General features: G+C 54.6%; 2 protein-coding genes across 3 annotated transcripts in view; one reads left to right on the forward strand and one right to left on the reverse strand.

Moving 5' to 3' along the window:
• LOC102109635 (uncharacterized) overlaps positions 1–16,133 on the forward strand; it is a 138,592-nt gene extending 122,459 nt beyond the window's left edge. The window contains exons 1-2 of one of the 2 annotated variants that reach the window (XM_088063821.1): positions 14,779–14,832; positions 15,019–16,133. In XM_088063821.1, coding sequence (XP_087919947.1) covers positions 14,781–14,832; positions 15,019–16,025 — 1,059 coding nt within the window. In that variant the 5' untranslated portion in view covers positions 14,779–14,780 and the 3' untranslated portion in view covers positions 16,026–16,133. Of the gene's footprint in view, positions 1–14,778; positions 14,833–15,018 lie in introns of those variants that run through there. The other variant, XM_088063820.1, reaches the window with a different exon arrangement.
• LOC148182884 (uncharacterized) overlaps positions 1–24,959 on the reverse strand; it is a 130,349-nt gene that overhangs the window by 52,795 nt on the left and 52,595 nt on the right. The window lies entirely within an intron of this gene.

Genomic DNA, 24,959 nt, shown 5'->3' on the forward strand with positions numbered 1-24,959 from the left:
CTCCAGGGGGGCCGTGGGCAGCTCCTCGGGGGGTGCCGGGGGTCACGGCCGCAGGCGCTGCAGCAGCGAGGTCAGGAACAGGAACAGCTCTGCCCGCACCAGCGCCTCCCCCAGGCACAGCCGCTGCCCTGTGGGGAGGGGGCGTCAGCACCGCCCCACCCCAAAGGGTCGGGAGTCCCAAAAGGGTCTGAGGGTCTCTAGAGGGACTGCGGGTCCCAAAAGGGGCTGGGGGTTTCAGGGATTGGGGATTCCAAAAGGGCCTAGGGGATTCCAAAGGGTCTGGGGACTCTGGGGGCTACGGGGTCCCAAAAGGGTCTGGGCTACCCCAAAAAGGGTCTGGGGGGTCCCAAAATGGCCTGGGAGCTTTGGGATTTGGGTCCAAAAATGGTCTGGGGGTTTCAGGGGTGAGGGTCCCAAATGGGTCTGGGGTCCCCACCCCAAGGAATTTTGGGATTCCTAAAGAATTTAGGGCCCCACCCCAAAGGAATTTGGGGATTTTGGGGATTCCAGAAGGATTTAGGACCCCACCCCAAGGATTTATGGGATTTTTGGGGTGCTCACTGGCCGAGAAGGGCACAAGACCTTGTTGCACTGGAACTGACCTGCTCATCCAGGAAATTCCCAGGGTCAAATTTTGGGGATTTTTGAAGGATTTGGGGTTGTATAGGACCGAGCTCAGCAGTGGGTAAATGTCTGTGCCCTGTGGGGTCAGGTGTGGGGCCAGAAGGATCATTTGGGGTCAGGTGTGGGATCAGAGTGGTCCTTTAGAGTAATTTGGGGTTATTTGTGGTAATTTGGGGTCATTGGAGTCATTTGGGGTTACTAGGGTGTAAGAGACAGTCTGAAGTTTCCTTCATCTGCCTCACAAACATTGCAAAAACAGAGACCGAGACCCTGAAGACCCCAAGGGACTTTGTGCAGGGGTTCTGGCCTGGCTGAAGTGGAAGCTTGCCAGGTGATTGTTTGCAGGTGTGCTTGTTGTGCTGTCAAGGTACACTGCCTTCATTCCTGCTGCTGAGCAGGGACTTGTAAGGAGCGGCCTGTTCTGTACCTTACACCTGCTTCCCAGAGCAAGGGGTCTCATCACAATAGGCTGGGAATTTCCCCACCTCTTGGCCAGCTGCCCCTTGCTTTGAAACAGACTGTAAAAATTACTTTTCCAAGTTACTTTCTTTGAGAGAGATCTCCCCACGGAGGAAGACACCAGCAACCCCATCTCGTCTGTTGGTAACTATAACCACCTCTTTTCTCTCTTTACATTGCCTCTTTCCCCTCTCTCCCTCTCTTCTTCTCTCTCTCCCCCTCTCATCTATCGCATAACCCATGTTGCTGGCACTAAAATAAAGATGCATTATTGCTGTTGTGATTTAAACTGAAATCCCTTGGCGTCCTTTTTGCAATCTGAGATCAAACGAACCTCTCACGACTCCCACTTGTGTTAGGGGATTGTGACACTCGGGAGTGGGGTGACCCAAGGTGCGGCTTAGAGCAAATGCTCCATGGCACAAGGATATTGGTAGGCACATGGTGGAGACAAGGATGAGGAGGAGACCTCCAGTACGGGTTCCAAAGGCTTTTACTCCACTGGAGGGTCCAGGGACTGAAGACTGAGAACACAACTTTGTGGGGGTTTTTATATGGGGGAGGCCAGAGGGAGGGTACAAAACTTTAACCAATAGGAAGAAGCTATGGGAGGAGTGGAAGGTTCCATTCAACAATACAAGAGGGGAAACAAGGGGAGCAGAGTGGGTCACATGGGCCAATGGGGAATTGGAGATCAGGGGATTTCCAAAGGGGCTGTTCAGGTAGGAGGCTGGCCTAAGGGAAGACTGACAACTGGGTGTAATGACAGGCAGGGAATATGAGCAAACAAGGGCTAGGCTTGAGGCAGGATTTGATAGGTGGGTAGGAGGATACAAACTAGGCGCAAACCAATGACTTAGGGGAATAATGGGAGAAACCATTCAAACAAAAAACACCACAACAATAAGAACTGTTAACCATTACAGGAGGTGGCATCTTCAGGAGGCAATGGATGTGAGTGAGCTCTTGCCACATTGACACTGATTGTTCTGTGTGGAAAGGGACACTGAGAACTTGCCTCCAGCATTCTCCATGGATCTCAAACTGCCATGTGCCAGGGCTTCCAGATAATCCATGTTCTGATCTCAATCTAGAAGGGAGCACAGATCAGAACCCTTTCCATGGTGCCCCCAGCAGAGCTGCGTCTGCCTTTGTCTGGCAGAAAAAGGGATGCGGGCAGAGCGGGCAGGTGCCACCCTGCTCTATTTGTGCGCCAGGCCTGAGCCTCAAATGTTTCTGATTTCTTAGCTAATTTCTCCCTGGCTCCTCTTTAACATGAGCAAAAGAATAGCATCACACAGTCCAGTTTGGCAAATAAGGCTCGTGAACGACCGAGTGCTTCCACTAAATTAAAAACGCAATGTGCTTGAAAGCCGACCTTCTGTTTGCTCAGGCCTCCTCACCTATGTAGAAGAGGTTACTTTATACTGCTGGTATGTGGGTTTTAGGAGTATGTGGGTTTTTATCTATGATAGAGATGAGGAAGTGTTGAACTCATTCCAATGAGCTGCCAAAAGCAGTGACTTTAGTCTCTCTTTGGCTGGGGAGTAGTACCAGCCTTGCTGAACACAGGCAGCAGCACGAGCAGGGCTCCTCCAGCAACAGGGACACGCCACGAGCCAGGAGAGGACCATGGCACCAGAGGGGACCGTGGCACCAGAGGGGACCGTGGCACCAGGGGGGACCGTGGCACCAGCCATGCCCAAGGTCAGAACAGGGTGGCAAAGTCAGGTGGTGCTACCCGGCTGCATGAACAGCCCAGGCAAGGCGTGGTGAGGAGCCAGGTCTGGGGGCCATCCAAGGAGTCCTGTCAAGAGCAAATGGTTCTAATATTCTCTCTGGGACAAAAAAGGAGCAATCTTTAGAGTGAACTGGTGCTAATAAATATTTGCTCACATATGATGGGGTTTCTCTGCAAATGGGCTTTGATGGGAAATTTCGAACCACATTTAGTTTTACTCTTTAAGTCGAGCACCTGAGTATCTTTGTTGAGGAATAGAGAATTGTTTGTAGCTCAGTATTTTCTCAGGAGGGGCCTTACATTTTAGCACAGGAGGAAGGTAAGGCAAAGTTTAAAAGCTTTCCCCTCCTGAAGTGACACACTTTCCGAGGAGTCTGTGAGGAGAATTCCCCTCAGCCACTGCCAGGGCTGTTTGCCTCCTCTGCAGGCTCAGGATTCTGGGAGTTCCACGAGCCTCAGCTCCCACAGTATTTTCCTCTGAATATTTCTCGTTGTGCAGTACACAGAGAGAATATTTTGTGAACAGATTCTCCTCTGGGTTTTGAGGTGAATCTCAGTAATTCTGTTGATTTTCATGTCCAGATGAACTTTTGGTAGATAGGAAGGAAAGGGAAGAAGTACCATGGAAAATCAATTGTTCAAAATTTGAGAGGCCCAAGCACAGTAAAAATTAAGTCTAAACTGAAGAATTTTTTTAATTTTTCTTTTTTTTCCATTGGTAGGTGGGGTAAAACATGAAGTGTTAATAAAGTTATTTGAAAAGATTCAGCAAGCACCTAGCTATATGAGAATCAAAAGAGTGAAGGATGAGGCAGGGCATGGGAAGAATCTTCAGCCCTTCCCTGCTGAAAGTAAAAGAGTAGGAAAACTGCCTCTGGCTGTTACCCACAGGTAATGTGTTATTTGTAGCCAAGAGCAGATGCCCCAAGCTGTTGGTGGCCCAAGGCCTGCCGTGACTGGCCCACTTTCAGTCCTAGCTGGACCAGGGTGGCCGGCTCGGGAGGGGAGGAGGTGGGGGGATCTCAGGGGGCTTCTGCTTCACAGCCGGGCTGGGGGGCCGTGGAGGAGGCACGGAGTGATGCTGTTCTGCTTTCCGGAACGATTCCTCCTTCTGAGGCCATGTCTGAGAGCTGTCAAACCGGACAGTCTTTGGGCTCCCTGGGGGCAAGGGAGAGTTGTGCCTTCTTGGCCGGGAAGCTGGAGCTGCAGCAGGGCGACTGTGGAGAGAGGAGGTGGCTGAGGCCCCCAGCTGCCGCTGGCACACAGGGACCCTCCTGCACAGCAGGGCCCAGAGCTGCCAAGGCTCCCCAGCACGGCTGGAGCTGCTGGCACAGCTTGGCCCAGCTGGACAGCTGCCCCTCAAGGCCCTGGAGAGCAGGGGATGGCTCTGGGCAGGGTCCCTGGCCAGGAGCGGGCCCCAGAGCACCTCTGCCTGTCAAGGACAATCTCGTCCCCGCTCTTTCTCCTGCCCACCTTGCTTTGCCTCTGCCCGCTGCTCCTGGGGCTGCTCTTGGCCAGGCAGCCTCAGTGGCAGCCAGCACTGGCTGCAGCCCCAGCGGGCTCCCCAGGACAAGGCCCAGCAATTGAGAGGCCAATGAAAGGCCTGGGCAGCAGCAGAACTCTTGGGAGAGTTATTTGGGCAACCAAGGACTATCCACAAGTCCACAGCAGCCTCATTGGGAATGTTTCCTGACTATGAGCAGCCTTTCAAGAAGCTGGAGGGTGGGGATGAACAACAACTTACCGTTTCTTGTCCTTCCACCACTGGAATCCAACATAGCAGAGGACCATGGAAAGGGGCACTGTGAACAGTATCACTACCGTGCCTATCATGCAGGACTTGCGCACATCCTGCGGGCAGAACACTCTTGGGGTGCTCGGTGGATTCTCAGCATTTATATTTGACTTGCCAAGCGCTTCTGTGGGAGCAATGGGCAGCGTGAGCCTGTGCTGTGCTCCACTGCTGAGCTGGCAGCACACTGGATACAGCCAGGACGTTCTCTGTTTCCCCCAGAGCTGGGGCCTGCAGGCACCTTGCTGTCCCTTGGCACAGGCTGTGCCACCCAACAAAGCCCAGAAGGCCGGGAGCAGAGCCCAGGGACAGCACAGCTGCTTGGGCAGTGGCTCCTTCCAGGGACACGGGCCAAACCCATCCCTGAGCAGCCACTGCCACCCCTGACCCTCCCTGCTCCGTGACAGCTCCCCCAGCCCAAGGGGACAGAGCCAGGCCCTGTCAGGGGCCAGTGCAGCCCCTGCCCAGTTGGGAGCCAGGGCTGGCTGTGGCCCTGGGCTCGTGGCAGGGCTCCTGCTCGGGGCTGCTCCTGTGTCTTGGGCCTCTGGATGCTTAGGGCCAGCTCCAGGAGCAGCTGCAGTGGGATGGACATTGGTGCAGGAATCCAGATTCCCAGGGGCTGGGAATGAGCTCCAGAGGCCTGGAAGCCACGGCACCTCCAGCTTTGGCTGCTGCTCAGCCATGCAAGGGCAAGCCATGGGGGAAGAGTTGCTGGCACACAGCCCCACCGAGGGCTGAGCCCAGCACAGCAATTACCTCCTGTGCCTGGGCCTGGCATCTCCTCCTTTCCTGCATCAGGAGCTGGCACAGAGACATTGCTTCCTCTAGCATATGCCATCGTCTGCACAGACATTTCCTCCAGCACTTGAGAAAGGAAAAGGGACAGCTGGATAAGATAGAACTGTTCGCCATTAGGTGAGGTGGTATCTTCAGGAGGCAATACTTGTCAAATCATGGATAAGGACAAGGAAAACACCCAGGTTACTGAGGCTGGGCCAGGGCCCTCCCTCCTCCAAACAGCCCCTACACCTGATCTAGCCCAAGACCGGGAAATTGCAGGGGATCTCAGGTTGTTTATGACCCTTGCTGCAGTTTGGGCTCCCTGTCAGCTGATGCCAAATGCCTTCCTGCAGAGGCTGGGGAGAAGCTGCAGCCAGGCCAGGCTGGGAAACAGCCCTGCAGGCCATGAAAGCAGCAGCAGGGCAGTGAGGCTGCCATGGATCCCTTCCTGCTGTGCCGGGCACAGTGTGTCCAGATGTGCAGAGAAAGCCCCCGGCTGCTGAGTCTCAGGAGAAGGCTGAGGGACATGGACCCACCACGGCGTCTCTCCAGATCACTCAGCATCTTGTCCAGAAGTTGGGATGCCTCCAGGGATTTCTTGTCTTCTGTGTCTTGGTTCTTCCATCTAGGAGGACCTTAATGGAAAGTAGTTCCATTTCTCCTTCAGGCCAGAGTGGCAGTGAGTGCACCTGGGTGACTGGTGCCCTCCAAGGCACTCCCTCCTCTCCACCTTCCACTCAGGAGCAGGAGCAGGGGGACCACGTGCCTGCAGTGGCCCCACAACGGGATGGAAGGAGCCCCTTGCATGGTGGACAGGAGAGAAAAAACTCCCTGGAGCTGCCAGCAGCTCTGAACTGAGCCCCAGGCAGGGCCAGGGCTTGGCAGCGGCAGCCAAAACAGCTCAGGCTCCCTGGGGCTGGCAAAGGAGCCACACAAGACACAGCCCCGGGGCACAGCCCTGGGCCCGGCCCCTTCCCTCTCTGTTCTTCTCTGTGGCTGCACAGAGCACACAGAAGGTGACACTGGCATTAAACATGGGAAGAGGATTGACAGCTAAATGCTCCTTCCTCCCACTGACAGCAATGCTGTGGGATCACTCAGGGCTCCAGAAGGGAGCAGGGCGAGGTTTCCAGAATCCATCAACCTTCAGACTCTCAAGGGAAATGGCACGTGAGTGAGCTCTTGCCACCTTGACACTGATTGTTCTGTGCAAGAAAGGGACATTGAAAACTTGCCTCCAACATTCTCCATGGATCTCAAACCATTATGTGCCAGGGCTTTCAGATGCTCCATGTCACGATCCCAATCTAGAAGGGAGCACAGATCAGAACCATTCCATGGTGTGCTGGGATCCCCTTCTGCCTTAGGGAACTGGGCACTGCAAGGGGGTCAGGTAAGGCTGTGGGAGCCAGATGTCAATGGACATGGCCAAAGCTGCAGAGGGGCCTGGGGAGCTCTGGGCTGGCTCTGGTCACTCTCCAACATCTTTGCAGGCCCAGTGCAACATCTCTGGAGGGGCAGCAGGACCAGCCCAGAGCCCTTGAGGATTCTCTCCCTCCCACAGAGGAAACCCTCCCTAAAGCCCTGGGGAAAACCATCCCCAACACTTCCCAGGGAGAAGGGAGCACTGCCCAAGGAAAGGGAAGCCAGGCCGCCGGCTCACCTGCTCGCTGTGCTCGCCACGGAGCAGCCTGGGCAGCCCTGTCAGGCAGGGCCACTGCCAGGAGGAGCAGGAGGAGGAGGCGCAGAGCAAAGGCCATGGTGCCTTGCCCACTGCCAGTCCTGCAGCTCTTGCTGCCACCACTGTCCTGACACCGCTGTCCCAATGTCAGCACCGCTGCTGCCGCCGCCGCTGCTGCCACAACAGTCGTGGTCAAGGACTGACTGCTCGCTCCTTGTGGTGCTGTGCAACCACGGGGCTCTGGCACCTCTGTGACCTCAGAGCCTGCTGTCACCTCAGCCTGCTGTCACCCCACAGGCTGCTGTGACCTCATGGCCAGGGTGGAATTGTGTGGGGAGTGGGATCTGCCTTCTTCACTAGGGAGCTCATCCTGCCCAGCAGCTCTGTCCAAGGGCTATGACAGGGTCCCAGCCCAGCTGATCTCACAGGCTGGGGGATGAAGGGATGGAGAGCAGCCCTGCTGAGAAGGACTTGTGGCTGCTGCAAGGTGAGAGGCTGGACATGAGCCAGCCATGTGCCTCCAAAGGAGGCTGCCCAGCAGCTTGAAGGAGGTGATTCCACCACCCCTCTGCTCTGGTGCGAGCCCACCTGGAGTACTGCATCCACCTCTGGGTGCCCAACACAGGAAGGACATGGTCCTGTTGGAGCTGGTCCAGAGGAGGGACAAAATGCTCTGAGGGCTGGAGCCCCTCTGCTTTGGAGACAGGCTGGGATAGCTGGGGGTGTTCAGCCTGGAAGGGAGAAGGCTCCACAGAGACCTGATTGCTACCTTTCAGTACTTTAAGGGGGCTTGTAAAAAAGACAGGACAGAATTTTTAGTAGGGCCTGTTGTGACAAGACTGAGGGGGAATGTTTTCAATCTAAAAGATGGTAGATTCAGACTAGACATAAGAAAGACCTTTTTTACACTGTGGGTTTTGAAACCCTGCCACAGGTTGCCCAGAGAGGTGAGCATCCATCCCTGCTGACATTCAAGCTCCTGCTCTGAGCAACCTGATCTAAAGGTGTCCCTGCTCACTGCACTAGATGGCCTTTAAATGTCCCTTCCAAGCCAAGCCATTCTGTGCTCCTGTGCACCATCAAAGCAGTGCTGGAATAATGCTGGGGTGATGATGCTGGCACCTGTGTTTTGGTAGTGATGCCATTTAGCTGTTGGCCAAGAGAGGATTGATGGGCTGCACAGTGAAGTCTGCAGAGAACAGTGTGCTCAAGGAGAAACAGGAGAGGAACGTTGCTTCCAGTTCAGATAAATGCCAGCATTTTGCTGTCCATTCCTCGTTAAGAAATAAAGGAATGTCCTCAAGATCCCTTCAATGTGGATGCACTATTGGTGTATCAGTACTTGTGTTCTGTAAAACAGGTGAGTTGTTACAGCTTCTTGCCCCATTTGTCACTGGATAAAACCCAAATACTGCATTGCTCCATGTCTACTTTCTTCCAAGTAAAGGCACATTTTGTTCATTCTTGAGTGGGACATATTCATCTGTTGACAAGCTAATTCTTCTTGCCATTCACACCATGTTGATTTGCTCTAATCGGATTTTAATTAAGATCTACCTCTCACTGTAATTAAGAGTGATGGATTGTGAGGCAAAGTGTTGCATAATTTGCCCTGGAGAGAGTTTTTCTCTAATTCAATGACATATGAAGACAAGTGTAGCCTACCATACCTCTGGCATTAGTCTCCCACTCTGTCCTTTCCTCTCACCCAAGGGGAGGATCGAGGTCTGCAGGTCTCATCTGTGCACAGAAAGAGTTAATATCTCACCCAGACCTGCAGATGCTCATGATGGTTTCTGCCGGGCAGTGGCCGAAGCAGTCACGGTGATGGATTTCAGGCAGCGCTGGGGCTGTGCCAAGATCTCAGGGGGCCCGGCCAGAACAGTCGTGGCTGTTCTGCCCACATGGCTGGTCCCAGGCCCCTGCTCCCTTCAATTGCAGCTGCGGGCCGATGGCTTCCCCTCCCTGTGCCCGGCAGCCGCTGGGGCCGCGCGGGCCGTGCTGAAGGGGCCTGGCCCAGCCCAGAGCCGCTCCCGGGGCCTGGCGGAGCCCGGCTCGGTGCAGGCCAGGCTGGAGCAGGGCCGGCCTGACCAGCACCCAGTTAACTCTTCACAGCTGGAAACAACAGAGAGCTTTCCTGGGCGTGCCTGTCTTTAAAATGGGGATTTCACACAGGTGGATCCAGCTTCTAAATGGTTTAAAAGGGTGTCAATTCTCAGAGCCAGCCAGCCATTGGTTTTCCTAAGCACAAAGGAAGCTCTTAGCAGTCCCCTCCTAGAAAATCATTTGCATGGGTGGCTTCTTCCCTCCTCACCAAATATCAACTAATACAAAACCAGCACAGACACTCAGGGTGTAACAGGAAGCAATTTTGAAGCAATTGTTTTAAAGCAAAATCAGTTATTAAGCACAGAGATTGATGTCACTCCCCCAGACCACTGGAGAGGGACAGTGACTCTGCCACCTCCCCCCTGGCCAGCCCATTCCAATTCCCAATCAGCCTTTCTGGGAAGAACTCCTTCCTATTGTCCAGCCTAAACCTGCCCTGGTGCAGCTTAAGGCTGTGTCTCCTTGTCCTGCCCTCCAGCAGATCCCCACTCGCAGCCAGCTTGGTGTCATCTGCAATTTGTGAGTGCTGGACTCGACCCCCTCAGCCAGACCCTCAGTGAAGATATTAACCAGGACTGGGCCCAGCACAGATCCCTGGGGACACCACCAGGGACTGGACACCAGCTGGATGCAGCACCATCCCCACCACTCTCTGGGCCCGGCCTCCAGCCACTTCTGCAGCCAGCAAAGAGTGCTCCTGTCCAAGCCGTGGGCTGCAGCTTTTCCAGGGAATGCTGTGGCTCTCCGTGTCCAAGGCCTTGCTGAAGTCCAGCTCGACACATCCAGAGCCTGTCCCGCACCCACCAGGCGGGTCAGCTGGTTATAAAAGGAGATCAGGTTGGTCAGGCAGGACCTGCCCCTCCTAAAGCCACGCTGGCTGGGTCTGACCCCTGGGCCATCCTGGAGGTGCCGTGGGATGGCACTCAAGGGGATCTGTTCCAAAACCTCCCCAGGCACCGAGCTCAGGCTGACAGGCCTGCAGTTCCCCAGAGCCTCCTGCCAGCCCTTCTTGGGGATGGGCTCACACTGGCACCTCCAGTCCTCTGGGACCTCCCCAGTGAGCCAGGACTGATGAGGAGAAATGATGGAGAGCAGCTTGGGGAGCTCATCCACCAGCTCCCTCATCCCCCTAGCATGGATCCCATCCGATCCCATCCACCTGTGAGCATCTGAGTGGCTCAGCAGGTCTCTGACTGCTTCCTCCTGGATTACAGGGGGCTCTTCTGCTCCCTGTCCCCATCTACCAGCTCAGGAGAACACTTGTCCTGAGGAAAACCTGTCTTAACGTTGAAAACTGAGGCAAAGAAGGTGTTGAGTACCTCAGCCTTTTCCTCATCTTTGGTAACCATATCCCCCCCAATAAGGAATGGAGGTTGTCCATAGCCTTCCTTTTGCCATTAATGTATTTATAAAAACATATTTATTATCCTTCACAGAAGCAGCCAGGTTAAGCTCTAATTGAGCTTTCACCTCTCTACTTTTCTTTCTGCATGACCTAATGACATCCTTAGACATTTCCTGAGTTGACTGTCCCTCTGCCCAAAGGTGATGCACCCTGATCTTTTCCCTGAGTTCCTCCAAAAGCTCCCTGCCCAGCCAGGTCGGTCATTTTCCTCACCAGCTCATTTTTTGTCACAGAGGGACAGGCTGTTCCTGCTCCTTCAAGACTTTTTTCTTGAAGTGTGTCCATCCTTCCGGGAATCCATTGTTTTAAAAGGCTGTTTCCCTTAAAAAAACTGAGTAGCTGATTTGGTACTCCTCAAATCTGCAACCTTAATTGGCTGAAGTCTGCTCTTTGTAAGTCCAGTGTAGGAGTTTTGTTGATGCCCCTCCTTCTTTCACAGAATATTTCAAGACTCGATGATTTCATGGCCACTGTACCCCAGGCAGCCTCCAACCCCCACATCCCCCAGCAGCCCTTCTCTGTCTGTGAACAGCAGGAGACACAGCTTTCCTTGGCAGTGGGAAGAGAAGGAAACCTCCCCAAAGTGCAGCTTGGCAGCTTCAGCCGGGAGGGGAGGAGAAAGAAAAGTCCCTGCCAGGGTAGAATTTTGGTGCAGGAGGTGTCCCAGCGTGAGACTGGACCATGCCATGGCTGAGTGTGCCAGGAGCCGGCAGTCAGTGGGGCCCAGGGATGCTCCAAGGGACTTGGAGTTTTGCTTCTGACTCCTTGAGCAGCTGCTTCAACCTTCTCTCAGTGCCTGAGGGTCCTGGACTCAGCCCCAAATGCACCCTGGGGTTCATTAAAATACAGAAAGCCTCGGGGGCTCTTTCTCTTCCTTCCATTGTCTTCAAGTCCAAGGCTTGTGCAGCTGCTTGGAGTCAGTTTGGAGTTCTGTTAAGGAGGAAGATTTGAAAATCCACCACTTTTCTTTTTTTTTCACAATCAAGGGGATATTTTTTTTAATTTTCTAGTTGAGAGAAGAGGTGACAGAAGCATTCCCCAAGTGATCCTGATGCTGAATGTCTCCTGAGGAGGTCTGGTCACAGAGAAGAATGAGCCCCTTGTGGGCTGCCCCTGTTTGGACAACCTGCTCCTCACCCCGAGCCTCAGCATGTCTGACATCGCCCACCTGGGACTGACATCCCAAAGCATTGAAAACATTTATCAACTTTTCTTTATTATTAAAATCTAATAAATTAATAAAAATAAAATTTTAATTTTTATAATAATTTTATTCTGTATTTTTATAACCTAATTTTTATATTTATATAAAAGAATTGATAGATTTTTAGCATTTAAAAACATTATTGGTCCTTGGTTCAAAGTACAATTCCCTTCATTAATTAATTGACTACTATTTCTCCCTCTTTATGCTAATTACTCCTATTTTTAGTTCTTTGATCATCATTTTTAAATTATTCTCAGACAGAGTAAAAGGGGCCACTTTGGGGTCCACGGAGACTTTTCTGGGAAACATGTGGAGCAGTTTTGGGTCTGGGGAGGGAATTTAGAGAGAACTTGCGGGTCTGGAGGACACTTGGGGGAGCCGGGTGGGCACTTGGAGGGGCACTTGGGGATTCTGTGGGACACTTCGGGGTCAGGGGGAGCACTTTGGGGTCCAGGGGGGCACTTGGAGGTCAGGGAGGGGAATCTGGGGGCCCTTCGGGGTCCGGGCGGGCACTTGGGGGGCTGTAACAGGGAATCTCTGGGCCGCGGGGGATGATGGGAGTTGTAGGCGCCGGTATAATACGGTTTGATGGGGCCGCGGAGCATCACGGGAGTTGAAGGCACAGCTCCAATGGGTTCCGGTGAGGCGCGGGGCATGACGGGAGATGAAGTCCCGGCTGGAATAGCGCTCTATGGGCGCCGCGGAGCATGATGGGAGCTGTAGTTCCGGAAGTGGCTCGGAAGGCGCGTTCGGCGGTGTGGGGAAGCACTTGGAGAAGACTTTTGCGTCCGAGCCGTGGCTGCAGGTGCTCGGGGCGAATGTATACGGCTCGGGAGCACTTGGGGGGAACCTGGGGAGCCGTAACCGGGCTCTTTAGGGCGCGGGGCACGGCAGGAGGTTTGGGCGCGGAACTGTGTTGTGGGATGATGGGAGATGAATTCCCAGGAGTGGCTGGAAGGGGAATCTGTGGGGTCGGGAGCATTCGGGGATCCAGAGACGCTTTGGGGGGTCCCGAACAGGCACTGAGGGGGCACTCGGGGATCCTGGAGGGTTTGGGGGACACATGGGACATATGGGGGGCGATCCCGGGGTTCTGGGGAGCGCAGGGCATATTCCCAGTTCCTTCTAGCATGATCCCATTTACTCTCAACCACTCCCAGTCAGCCTCAGTGGAGTTGGACTCCCTGCCAGTATGATCGTATTCACCTCCAGCATGATCCCAGTTCATCCCAGTATAAGTCCTGTTGCTTCCAGTTACCCCCAGCATGCACCCAGGAACTCCCAGTTCCTGCCAGTTGCTCCTGGCATGACCCCAGTTGCTCACAGGTGCTCACAGTCAGCCTTAGCATGATCTCAGTAACTCCCAGTATATCCCATTTGCCCCCAACCTGGTCTCAGTTTCCCCCTGTAGGCTCCTATTCACTGCCAGTATCATCCCAATATGATTCCAGTCTCCCTCAGTGTGATCACAGTCTCTCTTGGCGTGGGCCCAGCTGCTCCCAGTATGATCCCAGTATGATGTCAGTACACAGCCAGTGCAATCTCAGCCACTGCCAGGATGATCCCAGTACAAACCAGTCCCTGCCAGTGCTGCCACTCCTGGGATTCCCCCGGCCCTCTCTGTGTTCCCCCCTCCCACATCTCCCCAGAGCAGCCCCAAGGGCTGGCAGTCCCCAGCCAGGGTCCCCAGCCAGCCCCAGGTTGGATCTGCAGCCCCCAATTTTCCCAGTTTCCCTCTCCTTTTCCCCGGGCCGGGTTCCCCCCGTCCCCAGCGGGTGGGAGCAGCTGAGAGCCCCGCGCTGCCCATCCCGACCTGTCCCGGCTCCATCCCCGCTCCTGCCGTGGGCTGTGAGGGGTTTGGGAACGGGGCACCGAGGGTGTCACTGCTCCTGGGGGAGGAGGAGGAGGGATGGAAGAGGAGGGGTGAAGAAGGAGAGAGAGAAGGGATGGAAGTAGGAGCAGGAGGTGGCATTAGGGAGGGGAAGGAGGAGGGATGGAAGGGGAGGAGAGGGAGGAAGATGTTGTAAGTACTCCACAAACTCCTTCATTCTTGTCCCCCATGGGGATGTGTCCGCCCTTCACAGAACACGGGCAGGAAGGGGTCTCAAAATATATCCAACATGGACCTAAGGTATTTCAGACAAAGAAGGCTCAGACTTACGAGATTTGGTCCTGGGTTCATTGTATGTGGATCGCCTGGGGCAAGAAAGAGGCTGAGATTCCTCGGGTGCTATCTCTTAAACTTGGGGAAGGGGCTGGCCAGGGGATACAGGGGGGTTACAGCCAATGGGATAGGGAAAAGAAAAGGGAGGTTAGGTAGGGACTGACCTTATACAAAACCAAGGGTGAGTTCTTCCCTTGGGACAGACCATAATTTTTTAAATGAACTTCAACAGGAAGAGGAGGGACAAAGGAGGATCAGGGAAAGGAGAATGAACCAAGAGGTCAAGAACTCCCTGAATTTACAGTCCCCCTACCTGTGGGATCATCACCCCCCATCCCACAGGTGCCCCGAGAGGGGGAGCTCAGCCCAGATATCCTGGGGGGTCCCTGGGTTGGATTTTTTTGGGGGGATATTTATGAATTAAGGACTGCAAAGCTGAGCGGAAAATGCCCCTTGTGAAGACATTGGGGGTCCCAGCATCCCTAAGTGGGGAGATGGAAACAGGGGGAGCTTTTTGGATTCCTGGCACTCCCAGCAGCCTGGGGACGGCAGGGACTGAGCAGACAGGGGACCCGAAGTACAAGTGTGACCCCCAGCAGCTGGGACAGGGGGGAAACCCTGAACACCAAAGGGGAGAGACCAGAGATGGGGAACTCCTGGGAGGCATTTTCAGGGCTGAATCTTGGTGTTTGGGAGGTTTTTATGGAAGGCTTGTGATTTCTAGAGATGGATGTGGGCAGGAGGAACCCCCTAACCCAATGTGCTTGTGAATTGTATTTTTCCCAAACCAGGATTTCCCATTCCCAGACCTTGTCCAGATGGAGGAGGAGGCTGCGAGAAAAAGGAAGATGCCCCAGGACACCCAGGCAGGTGAGGAGGAAGTCAGTGCCCCTTTCCCCCTCTCTCCTGCTCCATCTCCCAGCCCAGCATGGCCCCCGGCTGCAGGACAACCCCGCTGCCGACGCCGTCCTGCCAGGGACGCACTGGGGGGATCTCCTTCCCCTTCCCTCTGGCACGGAGGCAAATCCCATCCTCTCCTTGTCCTTCCTCCCCCAGACAAGGAGCTGAGGATGGAGACCAGGGAGGACAAATCCCCACGGCAGAACCTCGTGGAAGAGGCCGTTTTGAGCAGCTCCATGGTGAAGGAATCCAACGGGCAGGAAAAGCCTGTGAGATCCTGCAGGAGGAGGGGCTCCAAACCCAGCCCAGGGTACTCTGAGGAGGAAAGACCCACCCTGTGCCGGGAAGGCGGCCAGAGATCCAGCCAGGGCTCTGAGCTGGTGGTCCATGAGCAGCTTCAGGATGGGGAGAAGCCCTACAAGTGCTTGGAGTGTGGGAAGAGCTTCAGCCGGAGCAACAGCCTGATCCGCCACCGGATGATCCACACTGGGGAATGGGCCTACGAGTGTGGGGAATGTGGGAAGGGCTTCAGCTTCAACTCCCAGCTCATCATCCACCAGCGCATCCACACTGGGGAGAGGCCCTACGAGTGTCCTGAGTGTGGGAAGAGGTTTCAGACCAGCTCCAATCTCCTCGTGCACCAGCGGATTCACACGGATGAGAGGCCCTTCCTCTGCCCTGACTGTGGGGAGGGCTTCAAGCGGAACTCCCACCTCATCATCCACCGGCGCATCCACACTGGGGAGAGGCCCTACGAGTGTGAGGAATGTGGGAAGAGCTTCAGCCAGAGCTCCAATCTGATCTACCACCAGAGGACCCACACTGGGGAACGTCCCTATGAGTGTGGGGAGTGTGGGATGACCTTCAGCCTGACGTCCCATCTGACCATCCACCAGATGATCCACACTGGGGAGAGGCCCTACGAGTGTCCTGAGTGTGGGAAGAGGTTCCAGACCAGCTCCCATCTACTCAGGCACCAGCGGATTCACACGGATGAGAGGCCCTTCCGCTGCCCCGACTGTAGGAAGGGCTTCAAGCGAAAGTCCACCCTCATCACCCACCGGCGCATCCACACTGGGGAGAGGCCCTACGAGTGTACCCTGTGTGGGAAGAGCTTCACCCAGAGCTCTGACTTGACCCAACACCAACGGAGGCACCGGTAAGGGAAGCTCTGCAAATGCTTCAAAGTACAGGAAGAGCTTTGTGCACTGCTCCAGCTTCATCCCTCCTTGGAAAATTCAAGTTCGGCAGAGACCTGGTAATCCACGTTCCCTGTGATCCATGCTGGGAAAACACCTGTACCTTTTCCTGCCTATGGCAATGACATGATGTGGGATAAAAGAACGTGAGGGTCTGGCCGTGGCCCTTTTGTTATATTCAATCCCATCTCAGGTCCTTGCTAGAGGCAGGTGTTGGGGGTTAGGTGTCTTTTTTTTTTTTTTTTAATTCTGGATTGCCTGTGGAATTTTTACCCATTAGTTGCGGGGGCGGGGGGATGGGGGCGGGGAGGGAACCTAACTATGGGTACTTGGTGGGTGATTGACAAAAGACAAAGAGTTTGGCCGGGCCCAGAGGAGGGAAGGGGACAGGAAAAAAGGAGGGTGGCGACAGTTTGGCGGGCTTTTCTTCAGCTTTGGAGAAGGACACTTTGGGCACGGAGCTGTTGGGGTGGGGAGAAGGGAATTTTGCCTTCATCTAGAAGAAGCTGCTGCTGCTTCTCCTTCTTCCCTCTTTGTTGGTGGCCTCTCACCCCCTGTCCTGCGGGGACGTGTGGCAGTGCCAGGCACCACTGTGGAGCTGCTGATACACCTCAGCCACCGTCCCAGGATCTCAGCTCATCCCTGCTGTTCCAGCTGAGTGTTCCTCAGAGCCCTGCAGGAGCACCGGGACTGCCCACCCGAGGGGTTTGTGAAAAAGAAAACCTCTCCTCCATCCCGTCTCAGCTGAGAAAGCTGTCACGGGGCCCCTGGTCCTGTTTTGTTGTTATTGCTGTAGTTATTGTTGTTTGTTTGCTTGGTTATACTAATAAAGAACTGTTATTCCTATCCCCAGATCTCTGCCTAAGAGCCCCTTGATTTCAAAATTATAATAATTCGGAGGGAGGGTGGTCTACATTCTTTCATCCCAAGGGAGGCTCCTGCCCTCCCTAGCAGACACCTGTCTTCTAGAACCGAGACACTGGTTTTAGTCAGAAGCATCAGTGACCAGAAGTTGTATTTCTTTTGGTTTGGTCACATATTTGTTCCTTCTCAGTGTTCAGGCTGGGCTGTGGGGTGTCCTCATTTGCTGCATTTTCTGAGCTCCTCTTGGATCCCTTGAGCAATAGGTTGTGCCCTCTGAGGATCCTTTGTGCTCCTTGGTGACCCAGGAGAACCTTCCAGGCAGTTTTTGGGGGAACTGCTGCTGTGATGTCACAGGAACGTTGCCGTGTCCTTGTGGTGTTCCCGTTGCTGTGGGGCACAGAGGCCTCAGTGTCAGAGCGGCTCTGGGCACCTGCTCATTGCCTGAGGATCCTCCTGCCCGAGGCATTCTCAGCAGCCAGCCCAGCCCCTGATGGGTGTCCTTCTGTCCTGGCAGGGGGACAGACAGTCTGCAGATGTGTGAAGCACAGCCAAAATGATCCAGCAAGTGGTTGCTGCAGTTTGCACTCTGCACTCTGTGGCTTCTGATGGGTATTTTTTAACCCACTGGGCCCCTAAGTCAAGGATTTCCCCAGGTGCACCATATGTGCCTTTGGGATTGCTGTGGGCTTTCCGTTCTTCCTTTGGAACAGAGGTGATTTTGAATGAAAATTGCCATTAAGATGCCATTTATTTGGGAGAGCTCCTGCCAACAACTTCTTAAAAAAGGGGTTGTTTGTAGCCAGCAGGGTGTGCACAGCATTTGGAATGGAGCCTGGGGGGGATCTGTTCCCCAAGAGGAGAGTCTGTGGCAGTGGAGCCTGGCACTCCCTCTGTTTGCTCACCCAGCCAAAAACTGGACACAGCCTTGTATTTTGTGCTGTTCTCTTGCTTGCTGTGTGATCCAAAAGGACTGTGGCTCCAGGAGGGAAGTTGTGAAAGCAAAATGCTCTCTTGGCATTGACTTGTTGTGTGGGATTTTCCAGCAGAGGCAGCTTTTTCTCCTAACAGCATCTGGTTCAGGTGAAGGTCCCCTCACACATGGATACTGGGAAGCTCCTTCTTCAGTGAGCAGGAAAGGAACCTTTGGTGTTCAGAGATCCCAGTTGTTCCCTTTCAACACCAGTATGAGCCCAGTAAGCTCCAGTATGATCCTTGTCACATGGCAGCACTCCCAGGATGGTCCCAGTTGCCTCTGACTAGATCAACCCAGTCACCCCCAGTATGATGCCATTGGCTCCCAGTGTGCTCCCAGTTGCTCCCAGTCACCCCCAGGATGGGGGATGTTGTGCATGGTGTGTTCCCAGTCATTCTCAGATATGCCCAGTATGAGTCCAGTCACTCCCAGTATGATCCAAAATTGGATTGCTGGGAGGCTTCATGGAGACCATTGCTGGAGACCATTGTGACACTCTAGGGCCCCATGGAACCGTGGTGACACCAAGCTGGCTGGGAGTGTTGATGTGCTGCAGGGTAGGAGGGCTCTGCACAGGGACCTGGACAGGCTGGATCCAGGGCCCAAACCCAACAAGGTGAGGTTTAACAAGTCCAAGTGTCGGGTCCTGCACTTTGGCCACAACAACCCCTGCAGTGCTACAGGCTGGGGACAGAGTGGCTGGACAGCAGCCAGGCAGAAAGGGACCTGGGGCACTGATGGACAGCAGGCTGGGCATGAGCCAGCAGTGTGCCCAGGTGGCCAAGAAGGCCAATGGCTCCTGGCCTGGATCAGGAATGATGTGGCCAGCAGGAGCAGGGCAGGGATTCCTCCCCTCTACTCTGCACTGGTTGGGCAGCACCTCGAGTGCGGTGTCCAGTTCTGGGCCCCCAATTTAGGAAGGCCATGGAGGGGCTGGAGCATGTCCAGAGAAAGGCAACAAGGCTGGTGAGGGGTCTGGAGCACAAGTCCTGTGAGGAGTTGGCTGAGGGAGCTGGGGTTGTTTATCCTGGAGAAGCAGAGGCTGTTGAGGGTTAGGTGTCCTTTTTTTTGGTTTTGTTTTGTCTTGTTTTGTTTTGTCATTCTGGCCTGCCCGTGGAATTTTTACCCATTAGCTGTGGAGACAACCTAACTGTGGGTATAAGGGGGCGGGAAAGGAGGGTGGGGACAGTTTTTGGCTGGCTTTCTTCGGCTTCGGGGAAAGACATTAGTTTGCTGGGTCGCGGAGCTGCTGCGGTAGAGGGAAGGGAATTTCGCCATCACCCAGACGGAGCTGCTGCTTCTTCTCCTTCTCCCCTCTTTGTTGGTGCCCTCGCACCCCCTGCCCTGCCGGGACGTGTGGCAGTGCCAGGCACCGCCGCGGAGCTGCTGATACACCTCAGCCACCGGCCCAGGATCTCAGCTCATCCCTGCTGTTCCAGCTGAGTGTTCCTCAGGGCCCTGCAGGAGCACCGGGACTGACTGCCCGAGGGGTTTGTGAAACAAAGCCTCTCCTCCATCCCGTCTCAGCTGAGAAAGCTGTCACGGGGCTCCTGTTTCTGTTTTCTTGCTAATGCTGTAGTTATTGTTTGTTTGTTTGCCTGGTTATACTAGTAAAGAACTGTTATTCCTATCCCCAGATCTCTGCCTGAAAGTCCCTTGATTTCAAAATTGTAATAATTCGGAGGGAGGGGGTCTACATTCTTTCATCCCAAGGGAGGCTCCTGCTCTCCCTAGCAGACACCTGTCTTATAGAACCGAGACATATGCGAACTAAGGCATGCAGGACACCAAAACAACGAGCTAACAGAGGAATAAAAGGACAAGAAAACATATTTGAGCAAGCTATGATGCAAGATCATCTCCCTGCATCACCTAAGCCTGCTTAGAAACCATCTTCCTGCATCACCATGACCTCAAGAGGACTGGAAAGGACTGACAGCCCTAGACAGCGAACCAGAACGACAGGTCCCTGACTACTCTCATGAGGATGGAAGCCCCAGCTCTGCAGTGTGTGCTGCAAAGCTGAATTGTGTCTCCTCTTTGGAGCTGACAGTGTGGGAACAGCCGTGGCAGCCGAGGGGACCTGGACCCACCCGGAGCTCCTCCCGGAGCCCAGCGGACTCCAGCTCAGCGGGGGCCGGCAGCGGGGCACGGCTTAGGCTCGGCAAGGTGTGAGCAGCCGTGGTCCGGCCCAGCCTCAACCGGGGTCCCGCAGCCTCCCGTCCCCACCCGGTCACTGCCGGGGCTGGCCCGGCCCCGCCAGGCCGAGCCTGTGCGATTCAGCCCTTCTGGGACACAGGGCCAGAAAGACTTCAGCCCTGAAGCAGCAGGCTTTGAGTTCAAGCCTTGGGAAGCGCTTGCCAAAGGCTTGATGGCAATTCATACGTTCATCAAGTCACCCCACTGAAAGTTATGTTTCTAGAATCTTCCCGGATCTCTCCCCCGACTGGTTGCAATTCGTCGCAGTATTTTGCATCTTTCTAACCCCAGTCTGTGTCTGGACCCATGCCCTCAGACTGCGCCCTCACACCTCCCCTAGATATTGTTGTGTCTGCCCCTAGTCCTGGTCTTTGCACTTTGCTCCTGTGCTGCGCAGGCTTTATGGGCCTCATCCCTACTTGATTTTCCTATTCCAGTTGGTTTTGGGGACTCCAGCGAACCCGCTCCTTTAATTTCCTCCTCGGTTGCCCGGCTGTCAGGGGACCCTGAAGTTTTAAGGATTGTTGTGGCCACTGTCAGCACGACTGCAAGGGCCGCAGTGCAGCGGGGCCCGGCCCGACCGGCAGCCGGGTACCTCCTCAAAGGTGGAAGCAAGAGAGAGATTTCCCCGGCTTGCCTGTCTGCAAAATGTCAATCTCACAGAGGTGGATCCAGCTTTTTAAATGCTTTAATAGGTAGTCAGTTCCCACAGCTAGCCAGCTCTTGGATTTTGCTTGGCACAGAGGCAGCTCTCGCTCAGCAGCTCCTCTCAGTAAAATCATTTCCATGGGGGGCTTCTTCCCTGCTCACCAAATAGCAATTCATGCAAAAGCAGCACAAACTGTTCTTCCTGTCCTCCTATCTTTGCCAGAGAGTGCCTTTCAAAGGGATAATAATTGGGAGCGAGGGGGTTTACATTTCCATTGCAAAGGAGCCTCCTGCCTCCCTTAGCAGGCCCCTGTCTTTCAAAGGAAGACACACACGGTCTCCTTTTGCACCTTCACTTGGCCCCAGCCACTCCTGATCATTTGAAGGAGCGGCTCAGAAGAAGGGGCAGCAATCCCCCAAGGCCTGGGCTGCTCCAGGCCGCTCCTGGTGCCTTGGGCTGTTGAAGGGGTGCCGGGGTGCCCTTTGTGACACAGGCACAGGGTGCCGGGGTGCCCTTTGTGACACAGGCACGGGGTGCCGGGGTGCCCTTTGTGACACAGGCACGGGGTGCTGGGGTGCCCTTTGTGACACAGGCACGGTGCGTCAGGGGCCGTGGTGACGCGGGACCTTGAGGTGCCCAAAGTCCATTGTGACATGGCAGAGCCCCGCCCCGGCTGGGGGGTATATAAAGGGCTTGTGGGGCCTGGGTCAGTCCCAGGACAGTGGCTGTGTCCAGGTACCTGTGTGTGCCACAGGACTGCAGGCACAGAGGAGGAGAAGGCGAAGCCCAAGTCCCAGCCCCCCAGGCCCTGGCCCGGCTCACAGAGAGCCCAGGCCTTGAGGGAGCAGCAGGAGGAGGCTGAGAGGGCAAGCAGAGGGAGGAGAGGAGCCGTGGAGTCCTGCGCTGAGGAAGAGGCAGAGCTCTGCCGAGGAGAAATGAACAAGTTCCAGCAAGGGACTCCAGGGGAAGCCTGCACTGAGCCACAGCTGTCCCCAGGAGAAGCCCATAGCTGCCAGGAGCTCTCTGAGTGGGATGAAGGCCTTGAGCAAGAGCTGGTCCAAGTATGGGGGAGCTACTGGCATTTCCGGGACTGGGATGAGGGCAGGGAGCAAGAGCCCTCCCCAGTTGTCTCCGAGTGGGACGAGTGCAGGGAGCAGGAGCCGTGGCAGGCGGACAGCGATCACTGTCAGGAATTCTCAGATTGGGAAGAATCTCCTGAGCAGCGGCTGTCCCCAGGAGAAGGCACGAGCCGCCAGGCACTCTTGGACTGGGAAGCTTGCCGCAAGCAAGAGCTGTCCTAGGATGGCCAGGAGGTGACTGGAGGCAAAGCAAAGAGAAAATCCTCCAGGTCCAGCTGGGATGATGACAGTGATGGAGAGCTGGCTCAGGACAGCAGGGAATACTGCGACATCCTGTGCAGCCAGCTCAAGCCCTGGCAGCGGGAGGACGATGACTGGGATGAGGTGAGCGTCCTGGAGCTGCACGAGGAAGGAGAAGAGGCCAGGCAGCAGAGACTGGCAGATTTAGCCCAAGAGGGAATCCTGCTGCCTGTCCCTCGAGAAGCTTGGGTGGAGTGCCAGGAGCCCGAGCTGTGCCCACAAGAGCAACTCTGTGCCAGGCCTGGCCCTCTGGCAGCCCAAGCCACGGTGGAAGATGTCTCTTCTCCTGGGCAGCCGCTTCCCCACAGGAAAGGCCGCTCGCTCTTGAGGCGGGGGCTGCGGGCACTGCGGGGGCTGCGGGGGCTGCGGGGGCTGTTCCGCTGCCCCTGCCTGGCAGCACAGCCACAGGATCAGCGCCCGCTGCCAGCAGTGCTGGGCTGCAGATGGCGGCTGCCCCGCGGCCTGCCCGGCGCCCCGAGGGAGCCACACGGGCTGCCCCGGCCTGCGCTGGCCCTGCGGGCCGAGTCAGCCCCGGCCGCTCTGCGGCACCTCCGGGGCGGCTCCCCGAGGGCACACGGCAGCCCAAAGCGGCACCCGAAGGGGGACCCTCGCTGCCGGGGCTCAGCGCCGCATCCCGGCCCATCGTCCGGCCGGGAAGGCACCTGGAAAGTCATCGGCTCCCGGCGGCAGCCTGGCACCGCCAGTGGCACCCCTGCACCAGGTCCCCGAGGGCCACAGCCACACGGCTCTTGGCCCTTTGCAGGGACACTGGCTCCAGCTCCTCCCTGCTGGACTCCAAGGCCATTTCCTCTCCTTCGGAAAGGACTTTGCTGATCCTGTGGCACTTTGGCCATGAGGAATGGACACAGACAGGAGGTGATGCTCCCAGGACACGACGGCGGCCTGCTGGACTGCAACACACACAATTCTAACAAAAGAAAAGAAAGTTGTGTTTAGGAAGTAGTAGTAGGAAAGGAAAAGAACCCCAACACCCCCCCCCACACTAAAACCTGCATAAGACCCTCCAGAAACCAAAAAATGATAAAGAATAAGAATAGGAATATTAGGAAGAAGAGGTAGAAGCTGAAGTAGATGAAGACGTAGTAGTACTTAAAACATGGAAAATTAAGAATAAGAATAAAATGTTGGAGTCTGGAATACAGAGTGTGTGCCCTTGTTTCTGATACTTAGTTAGAAGATCCAGGTATAAGTTCCCCCAGGCAGGGCAGGTCCCTGGGTGCTGCCCCTGGCCCAGATAGTTTTCAGATGGGAAAAACTATCAGAAGTAAGGTTTTAGAAGACAAAATATCTTCCCTGCTGACAGCACCGTAAGGAATAGCTGCAGGGCAGAGTTTTAAAAACAGAGGTTGTCTTGACCTCTCTACAGCCTTGCATGGTGCTGAGCATGATAGATCAGGGGAAAAAATATTATAGTGGTGTGGCAGCAGCCTCAGGGAGACAAAGAGTTACATTGTCCCACCCCAAACCCCTTGAGAAGGGCGGCCCAGGTGTTCTGATTGGGTTTGAGTCCCTGAGGGGTTCTCCCTTGGTGTGCTTCTACTGGTCCCTGACCCTGAACTCCACCCTCAAAGGTGGAAACCCTTGAGAGTTCTGTCCCTCAAAAACCCCTGCTGTGCCTCTGTTCGGGGCTCTCTGTTCTGGACCTGACTTTGTTCCCATGCTGAATAAATGGTTTTGTGAACCAGGAGCCCGTCTCGGTTGGTGTTTGATGCTGGTCCCCAGAATCCTGCTGCTTCCCTGGACGAGATCCTGAGGTTGCTGACTGCAACATATGGTGAGAGATTGCGTGGCATCCAGTGAAGCAAGAGAACAGCAGGACTCAGCTCCATGGACACCTCGTAAGTCACCGGCTGATGGCTTGAGAGCCGGCGAGACCCCCGCCTAAGAAAAGACTTGAGAGTGCCTGGCAGGGAGACTGGGTTGGGAGTGCCTCAGAGGCATGGGGAAGAAAAGGGCTTACGGAGGTGTGGGAGCCGAGACCAGACGCTGGGACAAACACCTTACATCACCCAACAAGATGTATTATGGATGATATTAACATTATGAACGATTATATTAACATTATGGATGATTATATTAACATTATGGACGATTATGGACAGTATGACTCTTCCGGTGGACTGTTTTTGTCTTCTGTGAAGTTCCTTTTTTTTTTTTTTGGTGTATACCTCCCTGTACCTTCCCCTTTCCTCTGTTCCTAAGGGCAGGACAAAGGGTGAAAAAAGCCAAGATGGCTCGGGGCTGCTGCCGTCTCTCCGTCACCCCGGTGTCTTTCTGCCATCCTGTTAGTGTTCAGGAACACACATAATCACAAATGATTATATGAAGGTGCTTTATTGAAGAGCTCTGGGTGTCAGGGGTACACATACCCAAATCTGACCCGATTTGGTTTTGAGTTGAACATATTTTATACTCTATCGTTATGCAACTTACATATTAATTATTAAACTTACAATGTTCTATTGTATGCATTGTTTTTACCCAAGCATGGATTTCTTGTGATCCCCCCTTAGTCCCCCAACATCGTTCCTCATGTTCTTTAAACAATATTTATATCTAATCACATCTAACAATTGTATCATTTATCATCTACTGATTATACAGGTGCAGTTTGACCTGATCTTTAACAAGCACAAGGCCTAACATTTCCCAGGGCCTACTTTTCCCAGGGCTTACCAAACCTAACTTTCTTTCTAAGTCCCCGAATTTTCTAAGATTTTAGAACCTTTTACTATCATTCCCCCCTTTGAAAGCATTTTCACTTCACTATAAGTGCAAATGTTTTCACTTGATACAGTCCTCTGTTTCTGAGT

Source organism: Pseudopodoces humilis, chromosome 18 (assembly GCF_049639895.1).
Source record: "Pseudopodoces humilis isolate 2021_Gansu_Grassland_sample_001 chromosome 18, ASM4963989v1, whole genome shotgun sequence".
Lineage (NCBI taxonomy): Eukaryota > Metazoa > Chordata > Aves > Passeriformes > Paridae > Pseudopodoces > Pseudopodoces humilis.